Genomic DNA, 27,650 nt, shown 5'->3' on the forward strand with positions numbered 1-27,650 from the left:
TTCGGTGAAGACAGCTCGCAATGAGCAGCTCGCTGGTCCCCTTTCTCAGAAGCATGCTTGTTGCTCGGGAAAGGTTACATGGAAAAAAAAAATCCGTTCAGGAAAGGCATTTTGCAGTGTTAAACAACAAACAAACTAAAAACGTACTACGGAGAGAGTACTCTCTGGGATGTTTTCCTTCTTTCCCCATTTCATGGATATTAAAAAGAAAAAGTGTTTTTTTTTTAATCTACCTATCCTTCAAGGGAAAAGTACACTTCGTGCAATGCACCTGAGGCATTAACAACGGCAAATAACATCACACCCCCATCCGCGGCACCACCCAGCATAGACACACACATGCAACTTGTGGAAGAGGCGGGAAAAAGGAAAAGAGGCAGGAAAAGAAAAATAAATAAATAAAGAGAAGGAGCCACATAAACAAACACACTCCTCCCTTTCCCAACCCTCCTCCGGCCGCTCCGCTCCCCGCGGCGGGCGCGCCCCATCGCGCCTGCGCGGCGGGGGGGCGTGGCCGGGTGGGGGCGGGGGCGTGGCGTTACGCGCGCTCCGCCCCGTTCGCGCGCTCCGCCCCGTTCGCGCGCTCCGCCCCGTTCGCGCGCTCCGCCCCGTTCGCGCGCGGCTCCGCGCGTGGCGGCGGCGGCAGCATGGGGGACGCGCTGGAGGAGCCCTGGTGGGAGCTCGCGGAGGGGGCGCACGACCGGTCAGGTACTCGTCCCGCACACCCCCTCCTCGTGCCGGCCCGGAGGCCGCCTCTGAGCTCCCCGCAGCCCCTTCCTTCCGTACTCTCCCTTTGCAATATTTTTTTTCCTAACCCCCCTCCCCCCGCCCCGACTTGATTTTCCCTTTCTGTGTCTCCCACTCGCTTTTCCGTGGTTTCTGCTTTTCCACCTGCCTCCTTTGAGTTCAGAGCTTGGCAGCCCGCGCCCCCGCCTCCTCTCCGCCCATAATCGTCGGGCTTCCCAGCCGCTTATTTAAGGGAATGTGGTCGCACCTCTGCAAAACGGGGGAGCTGTGTGTCTGCCGGTAGAAGTTACCGAAGTGAAGTGATTGGCAGTTCTGAAGGCCTTAAAGACTTTACATATTTGGTAGAGGCTTTGGAGGAAAAAATATCCAAGGTACTTGAAGAGTGGTGCCTGTGTAATTACAGGAGCATCTCCTATCATCCTGTCATGCAGTACTGTAAAAGGAGAGGGATAAAATAACTTCTTTTCCCCAGATGCTTCTCTTCGGGTTATGGGTTAAGGTTAAATTATTGTTTATCCTGGTGGTAAACATATACAATGCTTATATTTGTTCTTTATGAAGACGTCTTGAGGTGCTTTGCAAAGGAAGTGTACAAGTGTTGCTTTTCATGTCAGAGCTTAGTGTTAGGCTACTGTGTTTTAGTGAAAGAAACTGGCATAGGTGGGAAATGGGGAGAATTGAACCCTTTGTGAACACTGAGAAGGCTTGTATATCCTTGTGATTTTGGGGCCTGTGTTTTGGGGCCTTTAATTCAGACTTAGTCTGGAGAGTAAGGCAGAACTAGGCAATTAAAAGTAACTTTAAGGCTTTTTCCTTTTTTTTTTTTTTTTTAATCCCTTCGTAACCATGCTATTAAGAGCTGGGATATATCTGCAGCTCTGACTGGACTGCAGATACAGAACCCCTTAAGATCCTGCCAATAGCGGCTGACCTCCTTTGAAATGGTACCTCAGGAATATTTTGAGGGGCAACTATGCAAAAATAGTATATATATATGATAAAGAAAAGAGGGGTCTATCACTTAGTCCTTTCTAGGCTTAAGGAAGCCAATTTCCTAGGCTTTTGCTTTTACAACATGTTCTCTAAACCCTTGACCATTTTGTTAGCCTTCTGCTGGTCTCTCTCCACTTTGTTGTTATTTTGCCTGTACTGGGGGTCCCAAAATTAGGGCTGGCTGGCTGACATAACTCTTATTAGTTATTTCTATCTAAAACATCCCAAAATGGTGTTTGGAAGATATGGGAAAAGTATGAGCATGAACTTGCTTGTATGAACAGCTTGTATGCTGTATAAAATACATGGTAAGCAGAGGTACAAGAATAGAGGTTTCCATTAGCTCTTTTGTGAGGCATTTAGTCAAGTTCACTTAAAAATACTATTTTATTATCCAGCTTTATTTGTTGATATATATATTTTTAAAAAGGCTCTGTCAAAACTGCAGATGCAAAGCAGAAGTTCAGATGTGCTTTTAAAATGAGACATTTTGCCAAGTCTATTAAAACTATCCCTAGAATAAAACCTGTCCAGCAGCATATTCATTTTGATAACTCAACCCTCAGAAGTGTACCTTTTAGTTAGGAAAAAGCTGCATTTAAGATGAAGTATGTGTGAAAGATGTTTGTATTAACTTAATGCAAATGGAAACACAAAATATATATCCCAATAAATGAATATGTAAGTATTTTTTCATCTTCTTTTGGCTGCATCATTAGAAATTATTATTTTAAGAATCAATATTAAAGATAAGATACCTCTGAGACAAAAAAAAAAAAAAGCTTTGTCAAAACTGCAGGTGCAATGCAGAAGTTTTAAGTGATTCGTTTTTTAAAAAGCTGGAGGGCTTATCCACCTAATTCCTTGTCACGACAAAAACTAAAGAATCTTACTCAATAACCTCTTCCTCAAACCTTTAATCTTTAAAGGAGGCTTGTGGTCTTTAAAGGACAGTTGTTAGGAATCACTGCCTCCTTATTAGTGTTGTTTAGTGTTACAGGTGTCTTACATCATGCAACTGCAAGGCTGCAGTTTCTTTCTCTCTCTTTTAGCAGTTCGTATCACAACTGTGTATGGTCTTGAATACCATTTATTTACTCATTCATTTTATATTGCTTTCAGAACTAGAAGGGAGACGATGAAGAATACTAAGGAATTCACTTAGTCCATGTTAAAGACCCCAGTTCTTTTCTCTTCAAGAACAGAAAAAGCGCTGTTTTCACAGCATGCAAATGTCCATGTCTTGCCTGTAACCCGTATATCCACCAAATCTCCCACAGTTTGTGGGAGAATGATGAGTTTTTGCTTTTCAGACATTATTCCATTTTTCTTATTTTCTGTGACCATTCCTCGTCTTTCATTTTCCATAGTTTCTTTGTCTCCCTTAATCCCATAAATCAGCAAAGTTGTTTTTTGTCCATTTGTTTACTTCCATAAGAGCCTGTGTCCCATGTAGGTGGAAATGATTTGTAGTATCCTAATAGAGGAGGAAAAGACCATCTCAGTGGTACAAATAGAATAAGGTACTACAGACGGTGACCTGTCAGGACTTGTGTGGTCATTTGTAGGCCGTACAGTGAGGGATGCTGTTGCGGGAAATAGTTTCTTTTGCCAGCAGTTTTCTCTTCGTAGACTGGGGGGAAAGAAAGGAATGCCAAATAGCATCAATTTGTATGTGTGGTATGCAGCAGTGGGAAGCAGACTGTTCACTGTGGCAAGTCTAGGGAGGATTTTGTTGCTTGATTGGAGTTGGGATCTGTTTGCTGATCTATTTGTGGAAAGGTTTATCTTTCTTGGCTTGTTCCATATGTTATAGCCTTGTCTGATGAAAGTGGTGACTTGTACTCGAGCTGCTTGTCAGATCTTTCTGATAAACAAGGAGCTCCCAGTGGGAGCAAAATCTTCTTGCACTGCTTACTGCAAAGCAATCATGGTTGAAGTACATGATAGACTTGAAGTCTATCAAACCAAAACAGTTATAATTTTGTTAATATACTTCTTGGAAATCTAGGATATTTTTGCTTATTTAAATTCTGTATGTATATAGCCCTGTTGCTAGGGCTTTGCTTTTAAACATGAGCTTGCCTTGCTGTATGTATTTAGCTTCCTGTTGTTTTGCAGCTTCACAATCATAATATAACACTTGGTGTTGTGCCGAACCCCACTATCAGTCAAGAGGCTGTAGTAGACTTATTGGTGCGGTTGTAGCCATTTAAATTAAAAAGGTACTGCATATTCAGATTGTTTGTTTTTAGCTCCTTTTAAAGTACTAACTTATTTTCATTATTCTTTTGGTTTTGTGGTTTTTTGTGCACAACTATATTCCAGCTGAGACTACAACTGACAAAATACTATGAGAAGAGTCTATTACTCTGTTGCAGTTAAGTATATTGCAACTGCCTCCACAGACTAGTGGGTTGGGAACCTCGTGTGACATCATTTTCGTGTGGTTTGCTCCTGCTTTTGACTTTGCAAAAGAAAAAAGAAATCTGCCTTTGGGTCTGTGGAAAAGTGGGGTACTGCCTCACTCCTAAAGCAGTGTCTGTGGAGGTTGTGCTTCCTATGGCAGCTGGGTCTCCAGGGTTGTTTCTCTTTCCAGTGAGAGCTCCCAAAGCAGAGCTCATCTACTCTTAGTTTGTAAAGACTTTGTAAAGACTCTGCAGATGAGTTTGTTCTGTGGCTTTAGCCCACTGTCTTGCTGGGAGAGCAGTCCTTATGCCAACAAAACCTAGTACTCTCAGCATAAAGACTTTCTATCTGGATTGGCTATGGCAAGACATTGTTTTGAGTCAGAATTCAAGATTTCTGTGAGTCTCTGAAGTTGCCTATAATACCTACCACAGCTGCCTTTAATCCCTGCTGGGACCTACTTGGATTAAGACACTGATTTAGATGCTTGAGACTCTACCACATCTGCTTGTTTTACCAACCCATTATTCGGCACTATGGTAGCTGGCTAGAACAGCAGCCCAGTGCAGTAAGGCCCACCGTAAGCCAGGTGTGCCCACTGTAGGTCATGCTTTGGAAATACATCTATCCTATCACCCAATGTGCTATTACAATCATGGAAGACGTGAGTGCCCAACCTAATGACAGGTATTTTTTTTGGAAACAACATGCCAGGGAGGAGCCATTGCTACTTATTCTTCTAGTTCGGGGTGCTATCTGAAGGTATAAAACCTGTAGATGGAAATCAGAACCAAGTTATATTCTGCACTGTATATCTCCAGAAGCCATACAGTTTCTGTTGTTGCTTTCATTCCATTAGCCTTTTAAAAAGTCTAATAAAGGCATAGGTTACGCTACAGTGCTGCTATCTCGCAGACAAATGCCTAAGCATTCAGTAGTTTGTTTGTTTGCAAACTAAACCAAATAAGCTGCTGTCCATCATCTATCAGTGGCCCTGGTTAACCAGGGAGATCCCAGATGTGGGGGAACTGCAGGCCTGTCAGCCTCACCTTGGTATCGGGGAAAATTATGGAGCAGATCATTTTGAGAGTGATCACACAGCATGTGTGAACCAAAATCTGTCTGGATGGATGGACCCAGAGAGTGGTGGTGAATGGAGTTAAATCCAAGTGGTGCCCGGTCATGAGCGGTGTTTCCTAAAGGTTGGTGTTGGGCCCAGGCCTCTTTAATCTTTATTGATCATCTGGATGAGAGGATTGAGTGCACCCTCAGCAAATTTGCAGATGACATGAAGCTGGGAAGAAGAGTAGATCTGCTTTGAGGGTAGGAAGGCTCTGCAGGGGGATCTGGACAGGCTGGATCGATGGGCTGAAGCCAACTGTATGAGGTTCAACAAGGCCAAGTGCCGGGTCCTGCACTTGGGTCAGCACAATCCCATGCAGCGCTACAGGCTTGGGGCAGAGGGGCTGGAGAGCTGCACGGCAGTAAAGGACCTGGGGGTGCTGGTTGACAGCTGACTGAACATGAGCCAGCAGGGTGCCCAGGGGACCAAGAAGGCCAACGGCCTCCTGGCTGGTATCAGGAGCAGTGCAGCCAGCAGGGCCAGGGAAGTGATCGTCCCCCTGTGCTCAGCGCTGGTGAGTCCGCACCTCGAATCCTGTGTTCGGTTTTGGGCCCCTCACTGCAAGAAGGACATGGAGGTGCTGGAGCGTGTCCAAGAAAGGGCAACGAAGCTGGGGAAGGGGCTGGAGCACAGACCTTATGAGGAGCGACTGAGGGAGATGGGGTTATTTAGTGTGGAGAAGAGGAGGCTCAGGGGAGACCTTAGTGCTCTCTACAGTTACCTGAAAGGAGATTGTAGTTAAGCAGTTGTCGATCTCTTCTCTAAAATAACTACCAATAGGACAAGAGGAAATGGCCTCAAGTTGTGCCAGGGGAGATTCAAGTTAGACACTAGGAAGAATTTCTACAAGGAAAGAGTGATGAAGCACTGGAACAGGCTGCCCAGGGAAGTGGTAGAGTCCCCGTCCCTGGCAGTGCTTGAGAAACAGATAGAAGGGGCTCTTAGGGATATGGTTTAGCAGGCAGGGTGGGGATGGGTTTACAGTGGGACTTGATCTTAAAGGTCTTTTCCAACCATAATGATTCTATGATATCAAGTTGACAGCTGCTTTTTTGTAATTTGTGTTTTATTTCTTCACACATACATCTATTTTGCGAGCTGCTGAACGTATCCTGGGTGGATTTCTTGGATTTCTGTGGATTTTATTTCTTGGATTTTCTGTGGATTTTATTTTGGTCTGAGCATCTATAACATGTGTAACCTCAGGACATTATAATTGCATAGATAGTGGATAAAATTTGAAGGCTTTTCTTCTTAATGCAGCAGTGTGCTTCTTTCATTTATACAGTTTGTCACCAATATGTCATGTAGGGCAGATGCTAAAATAATTTTTCAGTAGACATATCTTTTTAAGCATTCTCTTTTTTAAATACTGACAGAATTTCTCGTGCAGCTGTTGAGGAAGGCATAGGTCTCTGTTGTGGGTTTGCAAAAACTGTCACACAGACGTGCTAATGTGTTGTGCTGCCTCTGAGGTTAAGTTAAACTCTTAGCTGTGGAAAAAAAAGGAAAAAATCATGGATAACTGAGTGCATCAAAAGTTCTCCTTGCTTCGGCAGAGCAGTCCCAATTCTGGCCGTGATCACCACCAGCTTTTGCTTTATTTAGGAATTAGGATTTGGTAGTTTTAAAGAAAGACCTATGCAGAAGGAGTTTTCCCCCAAATTAGCAGTTGAGCCATTTAGACTGTTGGAATGCACTCTGTTAGGGGAAGAAGAATGAGGAAGATGTTAATACCAAGGAAAGAAATGACCATTGCTGTTCTAAAACAGTAACCCATGTTAGATGGTATTACAGGAAATCCAGGGACGATTGCTAGTAATAATCGTATCTTGGTAGTTTTTAACTACTAAAATGAAATAGTCATCAAAATTCTGGTTAGAGCAATAATTGCTATTTTTCAGAAAATACAACAGTTTTATACCACTGGCTTATATAGTCTGTGTACTCCAAAGGCAGAGAACAAGCCTGAAACTTCTTCTAATATTTTGATTTTTAGGGAAGCAATAGCTGAAAGGGAATTTGAGTGAATTTTAAGCCTTTTAACAAAAAATATACTCTTAAAAAAGAGGTAGAGAAGGCAAATTCTCTCATGAATGAACTACAACTACTAGTGCAAAGAATTAATCAAAAAGGCTTTAGTCAAAAAAAGCTTACTAGAGTCTCATGAAATACAGGTAATTAATTATGTTAATATAGATAATATAAGCCGTAATATCCATCTCAGTTCCTAAGGTAGGATCTGCATGGATACAAGTGGCGCTATATCACAGTAGTTAGCTTACTATGGGGAGAGTGGTCCATCTTCAGATCATGTTTTTAATCTGATGCTGGGCACAACGAGTAGATTATTATTTAAATATATGCATTATGAAAGACATTTCTCCATCCTTCTCTTCATCATGACTTTGCTACCTAACATAAAATACCAATAGTGAAGCACTCTGACTAGACCATTACCTCCTTTAACCCTCTTCGATTGACAGTATATTTTTTTAAATCTACCAAGATAACACTAATACTGTTGTTATTTGTGGAATATGTCAAAACTGAATTTATAATGGAAACATATTTACAGTCTCATTTGCTTTTCCACAGTGAGAGCCAAATTCTGGATTTCCAGTGCAGGGCCACAAGGATGATCAGGGGCCTGGAACATCTGCCCTATGAGGAGAGGCTGAGGGAGCTGGGCCTGTTCAGCCTGGAGAAGAGAAGGTTGAGAAGGGGATCTGATCAGTGTCTATAAGTACCTCAAGGGAGGCAGTGAGGAGGATGGTGCTGGTCTCTTTTCAGTGGTGGCCACCGACAGAACTAGAGGTAGTGGCCACAAACTGAAGCACCGTAAGTTCCACAGGAACTTAAGGAAAAATTTTTTAACAGTGAGGGTGACAGAGCACTGGAACAGACTGCCCAGAGAGGTTGTGGAGTCTCCTTCTCTGGAGATCTTCCAAACCCGCTTGGATGCAGTCCTGTACCATGTGCTCTAGGTGACCCTGCGTGTGCAGTGGGGTTGGACTAGATGATCTCTAGAGGTCCCTTCCAACCTTAAGCATTCTATGATTCTATGAATAAAAGAAGAGAGAGTGCAGAGCTTTCCCCCTGCAGACATGAAATTTGCCTTTGGCTCTTAGGAATTTGGCTATGTCTTGCTGACCTGTGATTGGTGATCATTTGTGTGCTGACCATGTGGATGGTTTTAAGCTTTTTCCCAATGGAAAGGACTGCTGTTGAGGTTCAGATTACTTAAATCCATTTTATTCTTGGACATCACAGATAATTATTTACCTTCTCCCTCCACTTTGAAGGCAGGTTTTAGATACAGTCCTTATAATGTGTAGCTTTCCAGAACTGCTCTCTTGGAGTGACTTGTTGAGATGTCCAGTAGGAATTTTCACAGGTAGTTTAGTTGCGTTCATAGGCTTTGGTTTGGGGATCCGAGTTGGAGCTGAAGGGCGCAAGGCATCAGTAATCTTGAAATAAATCAAGAAAACAAGTCGTGTTAGAGACTGACTGTATATTTAGTTCTTTAATGTTCTTCTCACTTTCATGGAACTAAACACATTGCTGCCATTTGGAGCTGTTATCTGTGTAAACTTCCTTTCCCTCCTTGATAATGACTGTAGCTTTCAGTTTAACTTTTCTCCTTGATCTTTAAATATAGAGGAATATGAAGGGATTTAAATTCTCTGCCTAACTAGACGAGTATCAGCTGAAGGCTTTTCTGTCAGCTATTTGGACAGCCCTTAGGACAACAACTGTGACTTTTTTTTTTTTTTTTAAAGAGAGATCAGAAGAGCTTCAGGGGTAGGAAAATCATATTTGGGAAATATCAGTTACTGTCCTAGAGGATGAGCAAGTGCTGCTGTGCAAAGGCTGTGAACAGTGACTTCTCTGAATAAGTGCAGAAGCAAGTCTTGACCGAGTCCTGCGTAGCAGAAAAGATGTAGTTCATATTTTACCGGGAAACCCATTTTGTGATAGCTACCACAGTGTACATGAAGTGAATGCATTTGTAAGGGAGAACTCCCTTCCAGAATTCAACAGTCATGCCTAATTGCCAAAGTTTCCAGATAAAAAGAAGAACAGAAAATAAAAGGAGAACCAAAAAGAGGTAAAAAGCTGGAAAGTCAAGTAGACTGTTTAAAAGACACTGTATGAGAAGCTTGGAGGAAGGTTGGTGAAAGATGCACCACCTATCACAAAGATTTTGATTTGACTTTTTAAATAACCTTTCGAGTTGAGCAAAAGAGTAAAGGAAGCTATTTAAATTCTCCTGTCTTCCCCCCCAGTACAAAATGGAAGTGGCGCTCAAATCGGGACAGCCGGGACAGCACAGACGCTCTGGTGATTTAAGTATGGATGAGAATGAACGTAACCAAAATATTTTGTGAAACAACAGAGAAGTGGCCAAAAAATGCTGTCAGCCATACGCAGTTTTTTTTGTTTTGTTTTAATTATGTCAGAATTGGAAAACCTACCATGTGGCTGCTTATAATTGTATATGATAGGAGCTCTCAAAATGATAAAACCGGAATGAAAAAGTCAACATTTATGTGGTCTATATGGAGGAATTTGCATAAAGTTTCTGCATCTCAGCTATGCCAAATGAAGCCTTTGGTGGGGTGCCAGGAAGGGTGTTTCTAGCTGAAGCTTAAGAGCAGACAGATTGATAGGAATAATAATAAATCTCTCAGAACCATATAGTGTTTTCCTGAGAGCTATGAAGGATGTGATGTGTGAAACTGCTGACTCCATAATGGTGATATGCCATCTACCATTGAAATTTCAGGTAATGCTAAGGGAATGTATTGCCAAATTTAGAAGAAAGCTTTGGAAAATTCATATGACTTATGAACTGGTCAAACTGTAGAAATGACAATAAGGAATAGCATGTTTATGTGCATAGCCCCACAGAGACCCGTGGTACTTGATGAACACACAGACCCTCTGGAAAGAGGGCTACTACTGAAATGATGATGCTTGTATATGGTTTAAAATTGAGGGTATTAGAAACAAGAGGTACCAGTAGTAATTCCTGGAATTGAGTAACTAAATGATAAAAGTGTATGTGAAGGCAATGTGAACAAATGCAAAATAGAATATGTGTGGAAGGGTAACTGACATAGAATAATGAGATTTAATCACTATCTATCGCTACCAGAGAGCAGATCCTTGAGTCGCTGTAAATGGTTTTTGTTGGTGGTTGTCAAAAAGGCAAGTAGCGTCTTAGGGATTATTTGGAAAAGAAGAAAAGAGAAAACATTATTTTCCTTTCCATGAATTATGAAATTCATCAGGACTGAGAGTTGTTCAGATGAAAGGTCTAATTCGATTTGGAGAGAATTAGGCTGGTTCAGGGAGTTCATCGCGGACTGCTGAACAGAAGAATGGCTCAGGCTTTGGCTTAGGAGAGCTGCAAGTCTCAGATTGTTGGAATCTGGAATTTATTTTTTTTTTAGATAAGCATTTATTGCTGCTCAGTGCTAAAAATGGGATACATAAACCTCGGGTATGACTGCATATCACTGGTTCCATGTTTGCAATTTTGAAATGAGAATGCTTGACTTTTATAGCTTTTGTTTATGATATATATTGAGAAATGAAGGAGTTTGGTTTTGAATGTAAGAAAAAGGGATGTCTTTTTCTTTGCTCTGTGTTCCTGAAAAATCTTTTGTCTCTAGGTGGCAGCAAAGCTTTTATTTTATTTATTTATTTATTTATGCATTGATAAGTATTTTATTTTAGACTGAATAATTGCAACCAAAACCAGACTGATACTTGTAGCTAATGCTGAGTAAAATAAATAAAAGCTTACATGTGTTTTAAAGATAATCTTAAACTTGCAGCTTGACATTTTACAAGGAGGAAGCCCAAAATAACTATTTGCTTTAAATTATTAAAGCACCGTGTTAAGGAATAAGGTAATGGTGGTAGAGGGGATAATCTGTGTAACTTCTGTATGGCTTTCCTTGACTGCTGGTTTGGAACAGGCTGCTGCCTGGCTGCGTGGCACGACATGGCAGGTGAGGCACAGGACGGAGAACAAAATGTTTGGGTGGGATATTCCCAGCTGTGAGAAAAGAAATACATACACTTTTTTATCTCTTCATCTAAATACATTAACAAAAGATATTTATGTAGAAATCTTAATGCGAAAATGTGATTGAATCTCTAATAATGAAATTTAGTTCAGAGACATGTCCAAGGTAGAGATTCCGTATGGTACAAAGTAGCTGAGGGCTTCCATCTGTAGTTGGTTGATCAGCATTGTTAATGGTTTGAGAAAGTATACGCAGACCCAGATTTTCTCAAGTTTTGGGCATCTAGCTGATGTCCTAAGGTCCTATAAACTCAGTGGGAGGTTTCGTTTAAAAATACCACTTTAGCCTGACCTTCATTTTACACCAACTTCCACTTCACTAAAAGCGTCATTTAAAATATGATGTTTGGAGCAGCCAGAATCTGTTTCAAAGAAAAAAATCTTCATTACTGAAAATTATATTGTTTTGCAGTTCTAAATGACAGTATTGAATGCATGCAAATTATTATAACAGTAGTAAGACCTGCATGAAAAAGTGATAAATTTGACAAAATTTGCACTATGTACAGTGTTTGTATTATGGTGCTTTTAAGTGTGTTATATTTGCTTATAATGACAAAAACTGAATTGATGCAACTCCTGGCATAGACACAAGCTTGAGGATAGGTAATAGAGCTGAGTTACAGGTCTTTCCAAGGTTCAGATTCTGTGCCAGGATAACCAAACCTGCACAGCAGTGATTTGTACCTATTAAACTGCATAGCTGTAATTTCTATTGTAGGGGACGCCCTTAGCATTCTCCATCTAGTTCTCCCTCCTTTTTCTGGGCTTAAGCATTGTTTTTCTCTTTTACCATTCCAGGCAATGATCTAGAGAGAGAAGAGTTAATAACTTGAATTTAATTAAAACAAGTTAATGTTTTTTTTTTCTTTTTTTAAGTTTTAGTGAATTACACATGCAAGTAGATCAAGGACTAAGAGGTTAATTTAGTTTCTAATGCTTGCTACTTGACAGAATGTAAATCTCAGATGAGAGTGGTTAAGAGAACATTTTGGGTCAGTTGACTAGGCCAGTAGCTGAGCTGTTGTAAGACTGTGTCTGTAAAGTAGGAATGACATAATATGAGCAGCGTTTGAAAAGCCCTTGGTAATAACTTGATGTTTTAAACTGCTTTTGTTAAAAAACCTGAAAAAAAAATCTGCATAAGCTTCTTAGTTCCTTCCCTACTACTTGGGGTAGACGCATGCATGCGGGTACAGTGGAGGCAGCATACTTGTGTGTTGAGATGCTCTTTTATTTTTTGGGGGAAGACTTAAGTGACTACAGAATTGTATATTAGGTATTGGTGGTGGTGGTTTCATTTTGATGTTAGCTCTTTTACCAGTGGATGGAAAGTTTGCATGCATACCAAGAATACTTTCTCTTCAAATGCATGCACTCTTTCTCCCCATGAATGTCTTCCTTTAAGGTGAACAGTACTCACAGGTCTGGATAGCCACTTTTCTCCTGAATTTGCCAGTTGTGTTCTTCATTAATGTTTAGTTATGGCTCCTTGAATTCCCTTCTGTTGGCTAGTTTTTATATTTTTTATCTTTCCTAGTAGTAGTAGTACTAGTAAGATACCTTTATTCTTTTGAAACCGAGCTGAGCTGCCTCTCCTGCTGAGGAGAGCATTTGTCAGTCCCATCAGCACTATCCAAACACCCCAAGAAAACGAGTGTTTCCCAGGACCTATCCTTCTGGGATTTGAGCCGTTGCATGGTTTTCCATTATTTAATATATCTAAACACAATTGAAAGATAACTATGGGATTAATTACAATAAGAGTAAAACAAAAGGCAAACTAGCTAAATTTTGGCATGATCGGGTTACATGGTATGTCTGTCTGTAAGCCAAAGGGCAAGTTTTAGATGTTGCATTCAGAAAATACCAGTATTTTTGTTAGCAGCATTTATGGCTGTAGAAATAAGCGGTAAAAACTCATTATCAAAGCCAGCAGTGAGGATCCAAGAACCAAGAAAACTGCAGTTTCATCAAGATCTTTTAATGTCTTCATTTTTAAATTGCCTTCTGAAACAAATGTCGATCAACCGAAATAGGCATTGGCAGGAGAAAGTGTTAAAATGAGAAAATTGAGGATGTATATGTAGTGTCTGTGTCTGCCACCTCCTCATAAATGATAATAAGTACTTAGGGGATTGGGACAAATACTTCACCATTGGCAACTGAGGGATTTTTCTTATGCAGCTGTGAAAATGTCCTTTCCTGATGTGTGGAAATCAGCTGTGACTGTATGCTCTGAAATATGAACTTATATTCCCTATATATGCTGTCCTTTCCAAGAGCACAGAGGTAGCTTTATTTGTATAGACCATCAGATATTTTAGCACAATGTAATATTTTCTTTTTTTGGGGCTGGCCTTAGGCAAGTGTGTGAGCCTGTATGTTTAGAAGGAATGTGTCAGTTTCTGTCGTGTTCAAGAAGTTGATCTACCTTTGCTCCTAATGTGATTTTTTTTTTAAGAATTGATAATATTATCATTATGAATTTGCTTCCTGCTGGACTATGTTTTTATAAGCAGAGGGGAGCATGTAGCACTTGTGCTGGAGCTTTTCTTGTTTTCCTACAGTCGTCAGAGAACTTGATCCAGGAGAAATAACTCTAGATCAGCTTCTCTTTCAGTATTTATTTTTTTCCTTCAAGAGATTTGAGCAATTTTAGTGAAAGTGACCAGGGGACAATGCTGTATATCCCTTATGCAAAAATCTAGAGGTCTGTACGCACACAAACATGCCTCTTGCCAGACTTCGCTTGGTTCCTCGATGGCTGAATGGAGTCAGAAAGTGAGCCAGATCTGCAAGCAGGGGTGAGTCAAGATTAAGTGGCAAAACGGAATATATCCTTTAGTCTCCAAAAAAGGCAGCTTTGGCTGCAATACTCAGTTGGGCCTCCTCAAATGCACAGGGCATCTGAATATTTCTTTTTCTTTAATTCAGTTTTGGCATCCAACCTCTAGAAATCCGGAGGGAAAGCTCTCTGTTCTCTGTGTTTCCTTTTGTGCAGATGTTTTGGGATGTGGGATATGTAAGCAGGAGCTTTATATACAAATATGTACAAGGTAATCCTTATACTTAACGTTGGTAAGACCTTAGTTAGAGTATTGTCTGCTTTGGGGCACTCTACTTCTAAGAAATGTCTGCATTATAAACCGCTCAGAAGAGCAAAGATGCTTCACAATTGCAGCACCTGAGGAGGTAGCAGGTGGGAGAGGAAGAGGATTTGTTGAATCTGAAGGAAAAAAAGAATAGGGGTGAGGGCGTGGGATGGGAAAGAGATGAAAATTGTTTTCTAATATATGACAAGCTGCTTCAGAGAAACTGATTCTTAAAGTTCAGGAGATGGACAGAAAAGGAAATAGAGGATTTCAATTTCAGCACAGGAAGTTTACGTTAGAAATTGTGAAGATTTCCATCCTGGTGTAGGTTCTTGGGGTGACTAAAGTCTTTATCATTGCAGGTGTTTTAGAAGAGGATGAGCTGGACGCGTGTCTGGAAGGGTTTAGGCCCAGTTGCAGAAAAAGAATAGGATGACAAATGTCCTGAGCCTCCCTTCAGAGCTTCTGTGTTTTCCACTGCTTTTGCACCTCTGATGGAATTCTTGATTGCAATCATATGATCTGCTTGACAGGAAAATTTATATTTTAATTTGAAATATCTTCTCTATATGTGATATGCTTTGTGATCTTATACTCAAATGTGCCTCAGTCTCCTCGTTTTCTGAGCACCAGGTTTAAATCTTCCTGATCATAGAGAAAAAAGTTGGACACAGTTGGAGGTAGAAGTCTGGTTCCTAATTACTAAATCACGTGCCTTGCTTTCCTTGGGTGTCTTCACTGGAGATGTAATCCTCTTTAAACATAATATAGTTTGAAGACTAGCCTTTAATAGTTAATGGAAAAGATGTAGGAATAGTCAAGGCCACTTGTCAGTTCCCCTGGGACAAGGATTTAGCTGGGATTGATCAATAACTATCACAGGACACTTTGTCCTTCTTGGAAAGGAGCAGTTGCTTGTGGCTAGTTCTGTGTCCCATTGCCCCTTGAAAGAAAGAGGAATCTTGGTCACCCTGCTAGAGTGTCTCCAGCCCCTGAGAAAAACATGTTCTTCTATCTAAAACACTAATGTTGATTCTGTCCAGGAGAGGGCAGTGCTGGTACTTAAATGTTATTGCTGATACTTGAATTTAAGTGTATTTATATACTACGTTACTTTAGAAATATGTATGAGATCATCAATTCACTTGGTTTAAATCTATATAGCCATTCCTTCGATAATATTCTTGGCGGAGGATTTTCTGCTGTACAGGCTGTGGGCAACTAAGGATATCTATGTGTATTTCTACAGTGTAGAGAAGATGTGGAACTGTTGGCGTACCCACAGACAGCTTTTGAAATGAAAACAGTTGCTATATCAAAAAATCCTGCTCTGAATCTTGAGATACTTTCCCCCATATAATTATACACACACACACACACACACACACACACATATATATATATATATGAAGCATACACCCGGTGGTGTCGATCAGGCCATTGCCTGGGGAGTTGTGCCACTGATAAAACAGACCTGTCCTGCTGTGCTCACTCTGCTTCCCAAGAGCTGGTGGGTTTTTTTTTTTTTTTTTTTTTTGGTTTGGGGGGAATTGAGTTCATTTGGCAACTCGGATATTTTAGGTTTTTGAGCCCCAACAAGATACGGGAGCATGGGTGGTGTGCTAGCACATCAGATCTGTGCTACCAGAGAGAGTTCAGTAGCATCCTGTGGCCACCGACACTCTGGTTTGCGGAATCCCTGCAGGTCTTAAGCTTTCAAGGTCTTCCTTTTCCTTGAGCAGTTTCCCACTTGCAGTGCTTGATGTTATTGTAAATGTTATTTAAAATGTGTACACCCCCTCACGCCGTGCTCAAACCGTGAGATCTTTTTCTCTGCTGTTCCTTGGTAACGCAGTGTTTGGGTAGCCCTTGCCTAAGCCTGCAGATTAGGCAGTTGTCAGTTTTTGTTTTGTCATTTCTCAAGAGCTGTTTCCTAGGGACAAAGTCATCGTGCAGATGGTTACTCCATTTCCATCACCTAACCCTGCCGCATCCATTCAGTCTTAATCCGAAAGTACTGCTGTACAGCTCTGTTTTTGATTATTTTTTCCCCCATGTGGGGAGAAGGCGTTTTTAAGCCTTGCAGAGAGGCTTACATAAAGATTCCCCTGTTTTTTTTTTTTTTTTTTTTTCTTTTTCCTTCCCTTGCAGCCTTACTTTCTGTCCCCTGACTATAATATCTACTATGCTTTGGATCAGGAGGATTAGCTGGCTGCTCCTGTAATTTTCATCAATTCTATTCTTTAATTAGCTACTCGAGGGAGAATTTATTATTCTAATAAATTGAAATACCACCTCTCAGTTGATGGATGGGCCCTCTGCTTCCAGAACACTCTTAATGACTCTTATTCCCCTCTCTTCCTCTCCTCCTTTTCTCTCACTTTCCTCATTCACCTTCCCCGTAAGGACAAAAATTATAAATATCTATTTTGCAAGACTGTGTAGAGCAGTAGAGGTGCTACTACCCCATCTGCTCAGCTTCCAAATTCAGTGGGGCAAGATTTTCAAGACAGGTTATTGAAATGGTCACAGAGAGCAACACCGAGCTGCTTGTGCTGCGCTTGCCTGGGTTCCTTTCCTCCCTCCCTGAAATGCAGATGTAAAGATAAAGGAAAGGGGGCAGATAGATTGTGTTTGCCTGTTTAATTCTACTGGTCTTTTTGTGAAAACTGACCCCGCATCCGGGGGAGACAGTAGGCTTGAGAAAGTTTCTCAGAGTCTTGGAAAGAGGAAGGGTTTATGTTAGGACCTGCTGAAAACTGCTCCTCTTCCACAGTTCAGCCCCTCCATTAAAACCTTAGTGTTTGCTGTGACTATGTTTGCCATTAATATTCATTTGAGTCATTATTGTATCTGTCAGATTATAGGCTCTTAAGCAAATACTGAAAACAAGAGTGTCTCTGCGTCCCGATTTTAAACAGCAAAATAGCAATACTTACCACCTGCAGGATGCTTGGGATTTCCAGGAAAAAAAATGCCTTACTTGGTTGAATTTTAGTATAATTATGTTTGATGTGTTTGTTCAGAGTGCTTTACAGACAGCTAATCTTCTCCATGTTCAGTTGTTTTCTCTTTGCCTGCCAAGGACGTAGGTGAACATTCCCTCTCAGTGGAACAAGAAAAAGTCAGAGATGCAGAGTGGTAAACTAAAAAATGAGGTCCATTTGTAAACTGGGAATTTTAGTCCCTTAAGGTAGACTTGCCATGCTGTGTTTATTTTGTGCTAACATACCAGCTAGCTTATTTCTATTCAAATACTTATTTTAAGAAAATTTCAGCTCTTGATAAATGCATGTAGGTATTGATCTTCTCTGCTGATGTTGTGCAGCAGATCTTAGGAATTATAAAAAGGGAGACAATTTTCCCTCAAAATAATTATTTGATTTTTTGTTTCCATCTGCTGAAGCCAGTGACAAAAATCAGTTCTGGGGTCTGCAGATCTGATTTATGTAGCAGTTGTTTCATCAGCAGAGGATTATGAGTATGTTTTAATCGAGGTGTGTTTCTAGGAAACATAGCAAGTTCATTTACAGGCAGTGATGCTGCTTCTTTTGGAGGAGTGATGGTGATGTGCGCTGGTGTCTTTTCTTAATTGGGAGGTTCATTACTATACCCTAAACAGCATAAGGATTGTGACAAGATTTAAGGGCTGCACTGTTAATTATTAAACTTTTAAGTGGCATGGACTCTGGTCAGGGGTTTGTGTTCAAAACTTATGAATAACGACATTCAGAGTATAAACTTAATAGCTTGGGAACTGGCCAAAGGGCTAAGTATGCATATTATTATGTCTTCTGATTTCTGCTTATCTTTTATGAGACATTGCAATAGATGGCCAGGTGGTTAATGGTCAACACATTTATGTACCTTTGGAACATAGATATGAAGTGAAATATTTTTTTTTCTTTTTTTTTTTTTTTTTCTCCAGGTGAAGTGGAATAGGATATTAGTGTTTCTGAAGGACAATTGTTTATCACTTAACTGATGCCAGGGTCTCTAAAAATTAATACACTGTTAAGTGTTTACAGTAAATGTTATGCAGCACCTGCTTACAGTGTGTTCCTGCACAGAGACCCTGAGTTATGGGTTAACAGACCATGCAGCAACTGAACTTCTAGAAGCACAGAGACCATGTTTTGAATGGATCCCTTTGTAATCTTGGATGAGCCCTGTGATTAAAAACCTGTAACTTTAATGAAATAAAACGACTTTTTTCTAAAGCAAGTGTACACTAAAAGTTATTACTTAAACTGTTTCTTTTGATGCAATTGGAGGGAGCTGAAGTTTGCTCTGCAGGATTATATCATGTCTGTGTTCTGACCCAGTTTAATTTGTCCTGCTTTTGGTCAGGACTCACTTCTGCAGTCAGTGGAGCTAAACTGAGGCGAAGCAAGTGGCTTATATTTAGTCCATTAACTTCAGGAGACACTGGCAGATTATGCATGACATGAATTGGGGCTCATGCAGTACCTTGCACTATAACTTTTAAATATTGCCACCATTTAACTCTAATACATTTCTTATATCCAAATCTATAGCCAAAACTGTCGCATGTCTATAACTTTTTAACTCTTCTACTTGTATTGATTTTTATGACATAGAGTATATATGTGTGGGTGGTGGGGTTTGCTTTTAAATAGAAACTGCTCCTTTTAAGATGAGCTTTTACCTGCTGTTGTAATTTAGATTCCAGTACAGCCAAAGCAGTGACATTATAAAAGTTCCTTTGTTATGTTAAAGCGTGTGCTGAAGTCCTTTGCTGAATCAGGCACTCACTTATCTTGCAGAAATTATTTTTTTCCTCTCTAGATAACGTAAATAGATTTTGCTGTGGATAAAGTAAGCAGACTAAAGATATGGTTTTACTGAGAAATGACCTTCTGTTTACATGCAAACTTCCGTGTTACTAATGAAGTTTGATCTTTTATGCTTGACGGGGGAGGGGGGAAGATACATAGGCTTTCAACTCTTTAGAATAAGAAGCTGTCATTCCAATTTGCATTTTTTCAAAACACCTTTTTTTTTGTGGGGGGAGGGAAGAAAAGGTCATGTTTGAAAGTGCCTGATTTGTGTAACACGTTCAAAAGGAAGATGGTCCACTACCAGGAATATTTACTGGGGAGTCTGACACCTGTGGACTGGTAGAGTTGTTAATGTGTTTGCCCTTATTTTCGGCACTCATACTGCATCCATCACTGAGATACCTTAGCCTGCTTGTCTGTCCTGTCTGCTACTGCTGCTGGCCTGTTTCTTATTTACTCCACTGACAAACTTGCTTTGCTTTTTATATGAAAGAGATAGAGCTTTCTAAGTCTTTGAAGAAGGTATAAAAAAGTTTTAACTGAACAAAGAGCTTGGTTATAAACCTTTTTTTTTGGGGGGGGAAAGTGTGGGAGAGTGACTATGCTCTATTATGCATATATCATTTGAGCACCTTCAATTTTAAATAAAATATATGTAACTTTGAATGCATGTGTCACAAAAACACAAAATATGAGGGTTGGGAGGAATTGAGAAATAGCAGGGAGGATCTTATCTGAAATTAACAGGCAATATTATGGCTTAATTCAAATTCTGTCATACATGCAAAAACCAAAACACACACAGAAAAAAAAAGTTCTGCAAGCAATGAGAAAAATAATCAATTATTTACTGTTCTTGTAATGTTAAAATATTTTACCAAGGCAAGTTGCAGTCAAAAGTAATGTGAGTTATTTTAAAAATGGACATACATAAAGATGCATTTATACAAGTGCAAGACTAAATATTTTACATAACTGTATTTCAATGAGGAAAATATACAGTAAGTGCACACTTGATAACACTAAGCAGGCAAAACTTAACGTTAGTTCTGTATACTGCTGTATAGTTCATGCATGGATCTCTCCCAAAGCAAAGGGGCTGTTCCACATAATTCTTGCTGGAATGGGAAAACAGGATGGGTTGCTGGTAAGGGTGTCAGCATGGTTGGGGGTCAGTTATAGACATTACTTACTGTAATTTGTGATTGCCGTGGGAGAGGAGTGGCTGTTGGTGTGATAGTAATGCTGCTGGTGATTTTATTGGTGGGTTTACTGGGCATTCCGTTAGCTAGTGCTGGAGTTCTGCTATCTTGCACTGGAGTACAAGGGCTGATGGGCTTGGGATTAGCAAGAGCTTGCACATAAGGGCTTCCTAAATGGATGTGGATTTTATTATCCTCAGTAGTTATAACGCTGGATCCCGTGCTGTTAGATCTCTGGAACTGCCACGAGGACTGCCTGTCCGGGGATACTCTAAAAATGGCGTGCTTGGCTCCGATCTCCAAGGGCTCGGAGGAGAGGATTTGTTCCTGAGAACTTGAGCCTGGTAGAGCCAAAGGGGACATTGTTCTTTCAGGAGTTAAAGACCCGCATGATTCGGGAGTTTGCGATCTTGCAAAAGTAGCCATACTAATAGGAGAAATGGCTTGCTCTGGGCTCATGTAACCTTCTGCTGCTTTTGATTTTACAGGCGTTAAGGAAGCATTTTGAATAATGGTTATCCTTTGCTTAGGAGTGCCACAGTTGGGTATGACTGCTGTACTTTTGTAGGAGTGAGGGCTTTCGGCTGTAGGACTTGTTATTTCAAGTGTTGCTGTGTTCTGTCCATGGTCTGGAGTCACCTTTATGTGAAGAGGTTGGCCAGGTGTATGGCTTAGCACTAGGTCTCCAGTCTGTGCACAGTTTCCGTTTTGCTTTGTATGAATCTTTCCGTTTTGCGGATGGCTTTCTTTGGACTTCATCCATGGGATCCACAATTTTTTGTTCACGGCATTTGCAATAGATGAGCCACTCTTGAAAGACACTGTTTGTTCCTCTTCGTTGTCTCTGTCGTCACTGTCACTGTCTTCATACAGCTGCCCGTTTAGGACCGCACGCTCTAAAGGCATGAGAGTTTTGTAGTCGGGTGGCTCGTTGTCCGATGGATCTGTCTGCACTTCTTTAGAAAAAAGCTGCAAGTCAGAAATTCTCCTGCCATTGAGACTGGGTCTGAGGGTCTTACTGAAGCGTCTGTACCTCTCCAATTCTTTTGTGAGGCTTTCCATTTCTCTTGCTAATTCCCTGTTCTTGTTTTCTTGCTGCATGAGTTTCCTCTGTAGAACTGTGTGATCACCTCGGACGTGGCAGATGAGGTCTTCTGTTGCCATGTATTCATGAATTTTCTCTTTCAGTGCATCTACTTCTCTGGAAAGGTGACTTGATTTGGCCTCTTCTTCTTTAAGCTTCTTAAAAAGCCGCTGCTCCTGATTGGCCTCTGCCTTTTCTGTTAATTTATATCTAGCCAATTCCACTTTCACAACCTCTAGTTCCTCTGATAGAAGCTTGGCTCTGTCCCGTTCATTGACGTATCTTCGTTCTAGAGACTCAAATTCATCTTCAGTTTTCATGAGATCATCCTCTATGGCCTTCATTTCTTTCAATTTCTGTTTAAGCCTCTCAACTTCTTGGGAAAGCTCTTTGATTTTGTTGTTCTCATGCTGCAGGGAGGTGCTAGATTTAGTAGTTTCCTTAAGCTTATTTTTAAGAAACTCCTTTTCAACAGCTTCCAGGGACTGAAGCCTTTTTTTCAGAATATTCACTTTGGAAACAAGATCGCTTCCTTTCTCCTCTTCTGCTTTGAGTTTGTTTTTCAGTTCATCTCTTTCCCTTGTAACACTGAACACTTTTTCCTCTGCATCACATTTCGATTTCAGTGCCTTCTTACTTTCTTCGATTAGTTTTTCTGTAACGGATGTCACTTTGTTCTGTTCTGCCTGAAGCTGAGAAGTTGCGGCTTGCAGCTTTTCTTCTGTTTGCTTTATTTTTTCACCCATGGTTTTTCTTTCATCCACAAGCATCACGGTTAGAGTTTTCAGCTTTGTTAGATCCTCCTTAAGCGTAAACTCAGTTTTTTCTAACTTACTTTCAATTGCTTCAAGCTCTCCAACTCTAGCTTTCAAGCCATCCAGCTCATGCGACAACTGCTTGGTTAACATTTTTTCTCTTTCGAGGTTACATTTCAGGGAGTAACATTCTTGTTTGCTCTTGTTAAAAGCATCTTCTAATTTTTCCAGATCCATGATTCTTTTGTTGAGTTTGTCAACTTCCCCTTTAAGGTTCTTGCTCTGTGATGCTTCCTTTTCTAATTTTTTATTAAGCTCTCTGCACTGATCTTCCATTTTAATGAGCTCTTCGTCTTTCCCTTCCATTTCCAGCAGTCGTTTCCGTAATTCTTCTACTTCGGACATAAGTGTGGAATTTCCACACTCTCCCTTATTTATCTTATCCCTTAGTTCTTGCAGTTCTTCTTCTGCTTTTCGTAAAGATTTATTAGTCTCCTCCAACTCATCGATTTGCCGGCTGAGTGCAGTTAGTTTTAACCGGAGCTGACGATTCTGACCGTCTTCATTGGTGAGTTTGGCCATCATTGCTTCTTGATCTTGGGCAATCTTATTGCTTTGGGCTTGCAGTTCAGCCTCCAGCCTGCTGGCTCTTTGCTCCTCTTCTTGAGCTTTTGCTTCAGCAGAAGCAAGTTTCTCATGCGCTTGTTCTGCAGAAGTGGTTATTTCTTGAATTTGTCGACTTTGTTGATTCAACTGCTCCGTGAGTCTTTGCTGTTCATCCACCACCATTAAAGCAAAGGATTTCAGCTGAGTGAGTTCTTCTCTCAGTTTGGCTACTTTCTTGTCGTTTTCCTTCTCTTTCTTTGCCTGGTACGCTGTTTCTTGTTCAAGAAGTTTTTTCAATCTGAGGGGGGAAAAATAATATTGTATTGTGCATTCCGCATTTTAGTGAACATTTAAAAATGCACTTGAAACGTTAGCACATTTTTGCTAAATGTGCATGAACAATCACTCTTTTAAGTGTAAGTGTTAATTAGATTTGGGTTTTTTTTTCCGCATTTTTAAAGAGAGTGAGAAGTCTAGCTTGAAACAACAGAACATTATTTAATTATGTATGTTTCTGTGGTGTGCATATGTGTGATATGTGTCTAGCTGTGTGCCTTGGGTGGGTTGGGGCGAAAGGAAATGCATATCAGGATTGCATCCTCACAAAGTGATTCTTCACTTTCCTCAAATGTGATGATAATCCACTAGAAACTGCTGTAGAAATATAAGGTTCCCTTTTTGTCTTTGGTCAGGGTCGTGATGCCCTTGGCCAAGTGGTAGATCTTTGTGGCCTCCCGTGACACGCGCTTGCTGCAACCTTCCTCGTGGCTCAGGAAGATAGATAAGGGCCTCCTTTGCACAGTTTTTTATTAGCTGCTGGCGGAGCAGAGGCAGATATTCTTATATTCCTGAGGATTTAATGGGCTGCCTCGACAGCATCTGCTTTGGCAAGTTCCTGCCACGCTGCAAATGTCCATCAGACCTATCTGGTTTAATACTGACACTGGATAGAAGCTGATCATGAAATTTCCTATGGCGCCTTCACTATCTCCACACTCCTTCAGTGCAGAAGTTGCAATATAGCGGATGTAATGAATTGCTTTTAAGCAAAGAATTGGTAGCATGAGAAGCAATAATAAACTGAGTTGAAAGACTGTACACAGCCCCACATTCTTTGCAACACTCAATTAATGGGAAAGTAGATGTGGAAAACTGTAAACGGAGAGGGAGAGGTCTGTGAAATGAGCTTGAAGGAATGATGGTCTTTGATAGAACAAATAAGTAAGGAAAAGACGGCATAATCTTCAAAGCCAACTTTTTCCTGTAGTTGGTTATATAGATTTTCATCCTCTTTTTAATGTTAGTTTCACTCTGAGTTCTTTTTAGTGTAAAAATCTCTTTTCCCTCCCCGCCCTTGTCTCTAAATGCCTTAGTAGTGAAGTTCAATGGATGGTTTACTGTTGCCATAGATATAAAACCATAACAGAAGCATAACTAACAATTTCAGTTGGAACGATCTCAATTTTTGCGTATGCATAAAGTTAGGCAGCTTATTATAATGCTGTTAAAAGAGACTCAGACTTATTAGCATTTATTTTACTTTAGCTTGCTCCACAGTAATTTATTTTCATAAGGCACTTTTATTTAAGATAACTAATACCTAAATTAATTGGTATTTTACTCAACATCATATTAACTAGTTGATTTCTCTTTGGCCAAGTGAAACTATAATGCTCCAACCTCAATTGTTCCTTTAATTGCTTTAGAAAGAAAATTTGGGGGGCAAATAATAATCAAGAATTCTAATTTTCACAACTCTTTTTTTTTTTTTCTCCTCCCCTCCCCTATGGCTCTATTTCCCAAGGTATCTGGAATGCTCATTAAAGATTTGATTCAGCAAAGTACTCGAGCTTCCAGTCTAGATTTACTGCATGGATGAGGTAGTCTAAACTCAGTTTTGATTGAGTCTTTTTTTTGCATTCCATAATTTCTAGCAGAATAAAAGCAAATATTCTTAACTCCTTAAATCCACCTGCTTCTGAAAGATCACTTACAAAAATCGTTTCAGAGAAATGAAGAAACACCACTCACAAGGTGGGAGTTAAAGGGTTTTTGCATGCTTCAATCTAAAAACACCAAAAAACGGCAGCATGCTAAGTATAAGGGGTCCTTTTTAATTTTTGATGTCGTGTAGTTAAATGTTTTGCATTTACTTTTGCTAACTGCATGTGCTTATTCATGTTCTATACAGAAAATTCTCTTAATTGCACTAAACTGATTTTTTAGGCAGAAATGAGATTGACTTCTGTAAGAAGTCGATTGGGAATCCGTTTATTTTAATAAAAGCCCTTTAATTCTTTTTTTTTTTTTTTTTTTTTTTTCCCTTTGGCAATTGAGTATCATGGTTCTACAGGTCACAGCAACTGCTAGATTTTCTTTTGGTGATGCCAGCTGAAATAGAGTGCAGTAGGAGGTATTCAAGGAGTAAAATGGACTAGAGCAAGGAAGGGGGAAAAGGATGCTGGATATTCAATGTTCTTTGTATGGGTTAAAGACTGGTCTTTAATCAAAAGCCACAGGCTTTTGATCCCTCGGTGATCTCTGTAGTCAGACCACAGCATGTGTCCGGGATCATTTCCTGTGGGATCAGGGGATGGAGACGGATTACCTGTTGGTCTTTCTCCTCACCCAGTAGCCTAACTTCTTCATGTTTTATAAAGCCAGGTCACTTAAACAGCAGACAAAAGAAAAGTGCAAATGTTTTTTGAATCATTCTGTTTTTAGTGTCTGTGTATCTGCTCTGTAGCTAAATTTGCTTGAAAAATCAATGTTAACTGCCAGGTTTCTTTGAAGGACCTAAGCATGTTGTGCTTGAGAGAGCAAAGGATAGAAAAAACATTAGTGTCACAAGAAGATGAATGGGCACTGTCCTACCCAATAAGATATTTTTACTATTTTCGTTTCCAGTTGAATTTCGTGATCATGTAGTATCATTTTAGACAAAGGTAGATATATCGCTTAGCTAAAGCTGTTGCAGGTAATTCCAAGCAGTTGACTTCATGGACTAAGGAACCTTTATTGAACCCAGGCCAGCCAAAACAGGCATTGGAAGCTGTTTTTATGGGCATGAATGTCAGGTAGTTAAACAGAGTTAGGGCATTGTCTTACTACTACTGCTCTAAAGAGCTTCTGTTACATGTTACTGATTTATTGTGGCTTGCTATTGTACTAAGTCAGTGACAGTTGCCTGTTTTTTTTCTTTAATATTATCCTTAAAGAAATAATATATGACATCATCAGCTGTCTTCCATTTGCCATAATTGCTTTTCTCACTATACTTGTTGTAGCTTCTTGGCATCAATGCCATATAATTAAGCCTGTAGGTTTTCGTTTTCCGGATTTTTTTCAAACACTTTTTGGTTCAGCAACACTAGGTTATATCTAGTGACATATGACTGTGTTCCCTACAAGACGCACAGAACAGCCTAGTGTCTTTCCCATATCATGTGATATCTTTTTATTTTTAAGTAGGATTTTTCCATTGTCCTAAGGAGCTCTATCACATTGCTGTTTGATTTGGGTTTTTATAGGCTTACTAGGGGAGCAGCTTTTTGCTTGAGTTTCAGGGAAGCTAAACAAAGCATGGGAGACTGAGACTGCAAGATAACCATCCATGTTCTCTTTTGATTTTGGAATTTGTTCCTGAATCAATCATGAAATGTTAACTTTAGAAGAGGCAGACTCCTTTAAGGATGTGAGTTATATAGGTCTTGGTTCATAAAGCTGGGCTTTCACCATTCCTCCCACCAAAGTATTGAGGAGGTCTTAATATCCTCTGTATCAATATCCCGAATTGCATAAGGTCATTCTGCAGAGGTCATTGATCTCTTGAATGTTTGAGACCTACTGTGTTTTTGTAAGTCTTAGAACTATGTATCGTTGTCTGTTTTGTGTGCGCTTTCTCATTTCGCTCTTTCCTCACCCCCTGCTTAAAGCTGTGCCTTAGCAGAGATTCTGCAGGTTGTAACATGAGGGAGATTTGTTTCTGAAGTTTTTGTGCATGTACTTTCCCCCTGTACAATCCAAATAAAAATGCTAAGCTGAAAGCTTTTAAATGTAGATAAAGTCATGACTCTTCGTTTGAGGCATTCTTCCCAGTTAGCAATAAACCATGGTCTGACTTTTACCTGGAGAAGAAACATGCTGCTTCATTTCTGGGAAATACTATAAGCTGTTCAAATTTTTGACACCAAAAAAGTTAAGTATTTATTTTCAGAAGAAAGGCATTCTGTCTTTGACATCCACAGTTTGTAGCAGTAAAATTTTGGTTTGCTAATTTGCATTTCTGGTCCTGGGGTGGCTCTTTTTTTTTCATTTTTTCTTTTCTCCTTTGCCTACAGTTATGCTTACTGATATATAGTTTTGAGGAAGACATATGTTATGACTTCTTTTATAGCTCTCTTTATTATTTTTATTGATGCTGCTTTTTTTTTTCTGTCGTAAAGTCAAAAGCCTTTCATATTGCAGCAGCAGCAGCATACCATAGTTGTTGTGTAATCTGCTGGCTTTATCTAGATCAGTCAGCTTCTTCCCAACCTAATGCTAACACTTTTTTTTTTTTCAGCGTATTGTTTACTTGTTTATCTTAAATCATTGCTTTATAGTATGGTGCAGATCTGTGCAAAGGGTGTCCCAGCTGCAAGAGAGAGTGTGTTTAAGGCAAATTACCTGATAGGGAGATATAATTTATAGAATTAAGACTTTTAACGATGGGACTGAGTTCTACTCATTACT

General features: G+C 40.1%; 2 protein-coding genes across 3 annotated transcripts in view; one reads left to right on the plus strand and one right to left on the minus strand.

Moving 5' to 3' along the window:
* The first annotated feature begins 639 nt into the window (after positions 1-639).
* Positions 640-27,650, plus strand: part of CMSS1 (cms1 ribosomal small subunit homolog) — a 219,688-nt gene continuing 192,677 nt past the window's right edge. Inside the window, exon 1 of the mRNA XM_088533826.1 lies at positions 640-708. Within this exon, the coding sequence (XP_088389952.1) occupies positions 648-708 (61 nt within the window). The 5' untranslated portion in view covers positions 640-647. The remainder of the gene's footprint in view (positions 709-27,650) is intronic.
* FILIP1L (filamin A interacting protein 1 like) overlaps positions 6,851-27,650 on the minus strand; it is a 182,886-nt gene continuing 162,086 nt past the window's right edge. Inside the window, exons 7-9 of one of the 2 annotated variants that reach the window (XM_088533670.1) lie at positions 20,463-23,214; positions 8,558-8,742; positions 6,851-6,973 (exon numbers count right to left, since the gene is read on the minus strand). In XM_088533670.1, coding sequence (XP_088389796.1) covers positions 6,877-6,973; positions 8,558-8,742; positions 20,463-23,214 — 3,034 coding nt within the window. In that variant the 3' untranslated portion in view covers positions 6,851-6,876. Of the gene's footprint in view, positions 6,974-8,557; positions 8,743-20,096; positions 23,215-27,650 lie in introns of those variants that run through there. The other variant, XM_010215176.2, reaches the window with a different exon arrangement.

This window comes from Tinamus guttatus, unplaced genomic scaffold, assembly GCF_059628265.1.
Source record: "Tinamus guttatus ecotype Peru unplaced genomic scaffold, ASM5962826v1 Tinamus_guttatus_pri_ptg000035l, whole genome shotgun sequence".
Taxonomy (NCBI): domain Eukaryota; kingdom Metazoa; phylum Chordata; class Aves; order Tinamiformes; family Tinamidae; genus Tinamus; species Tinamus guttatus.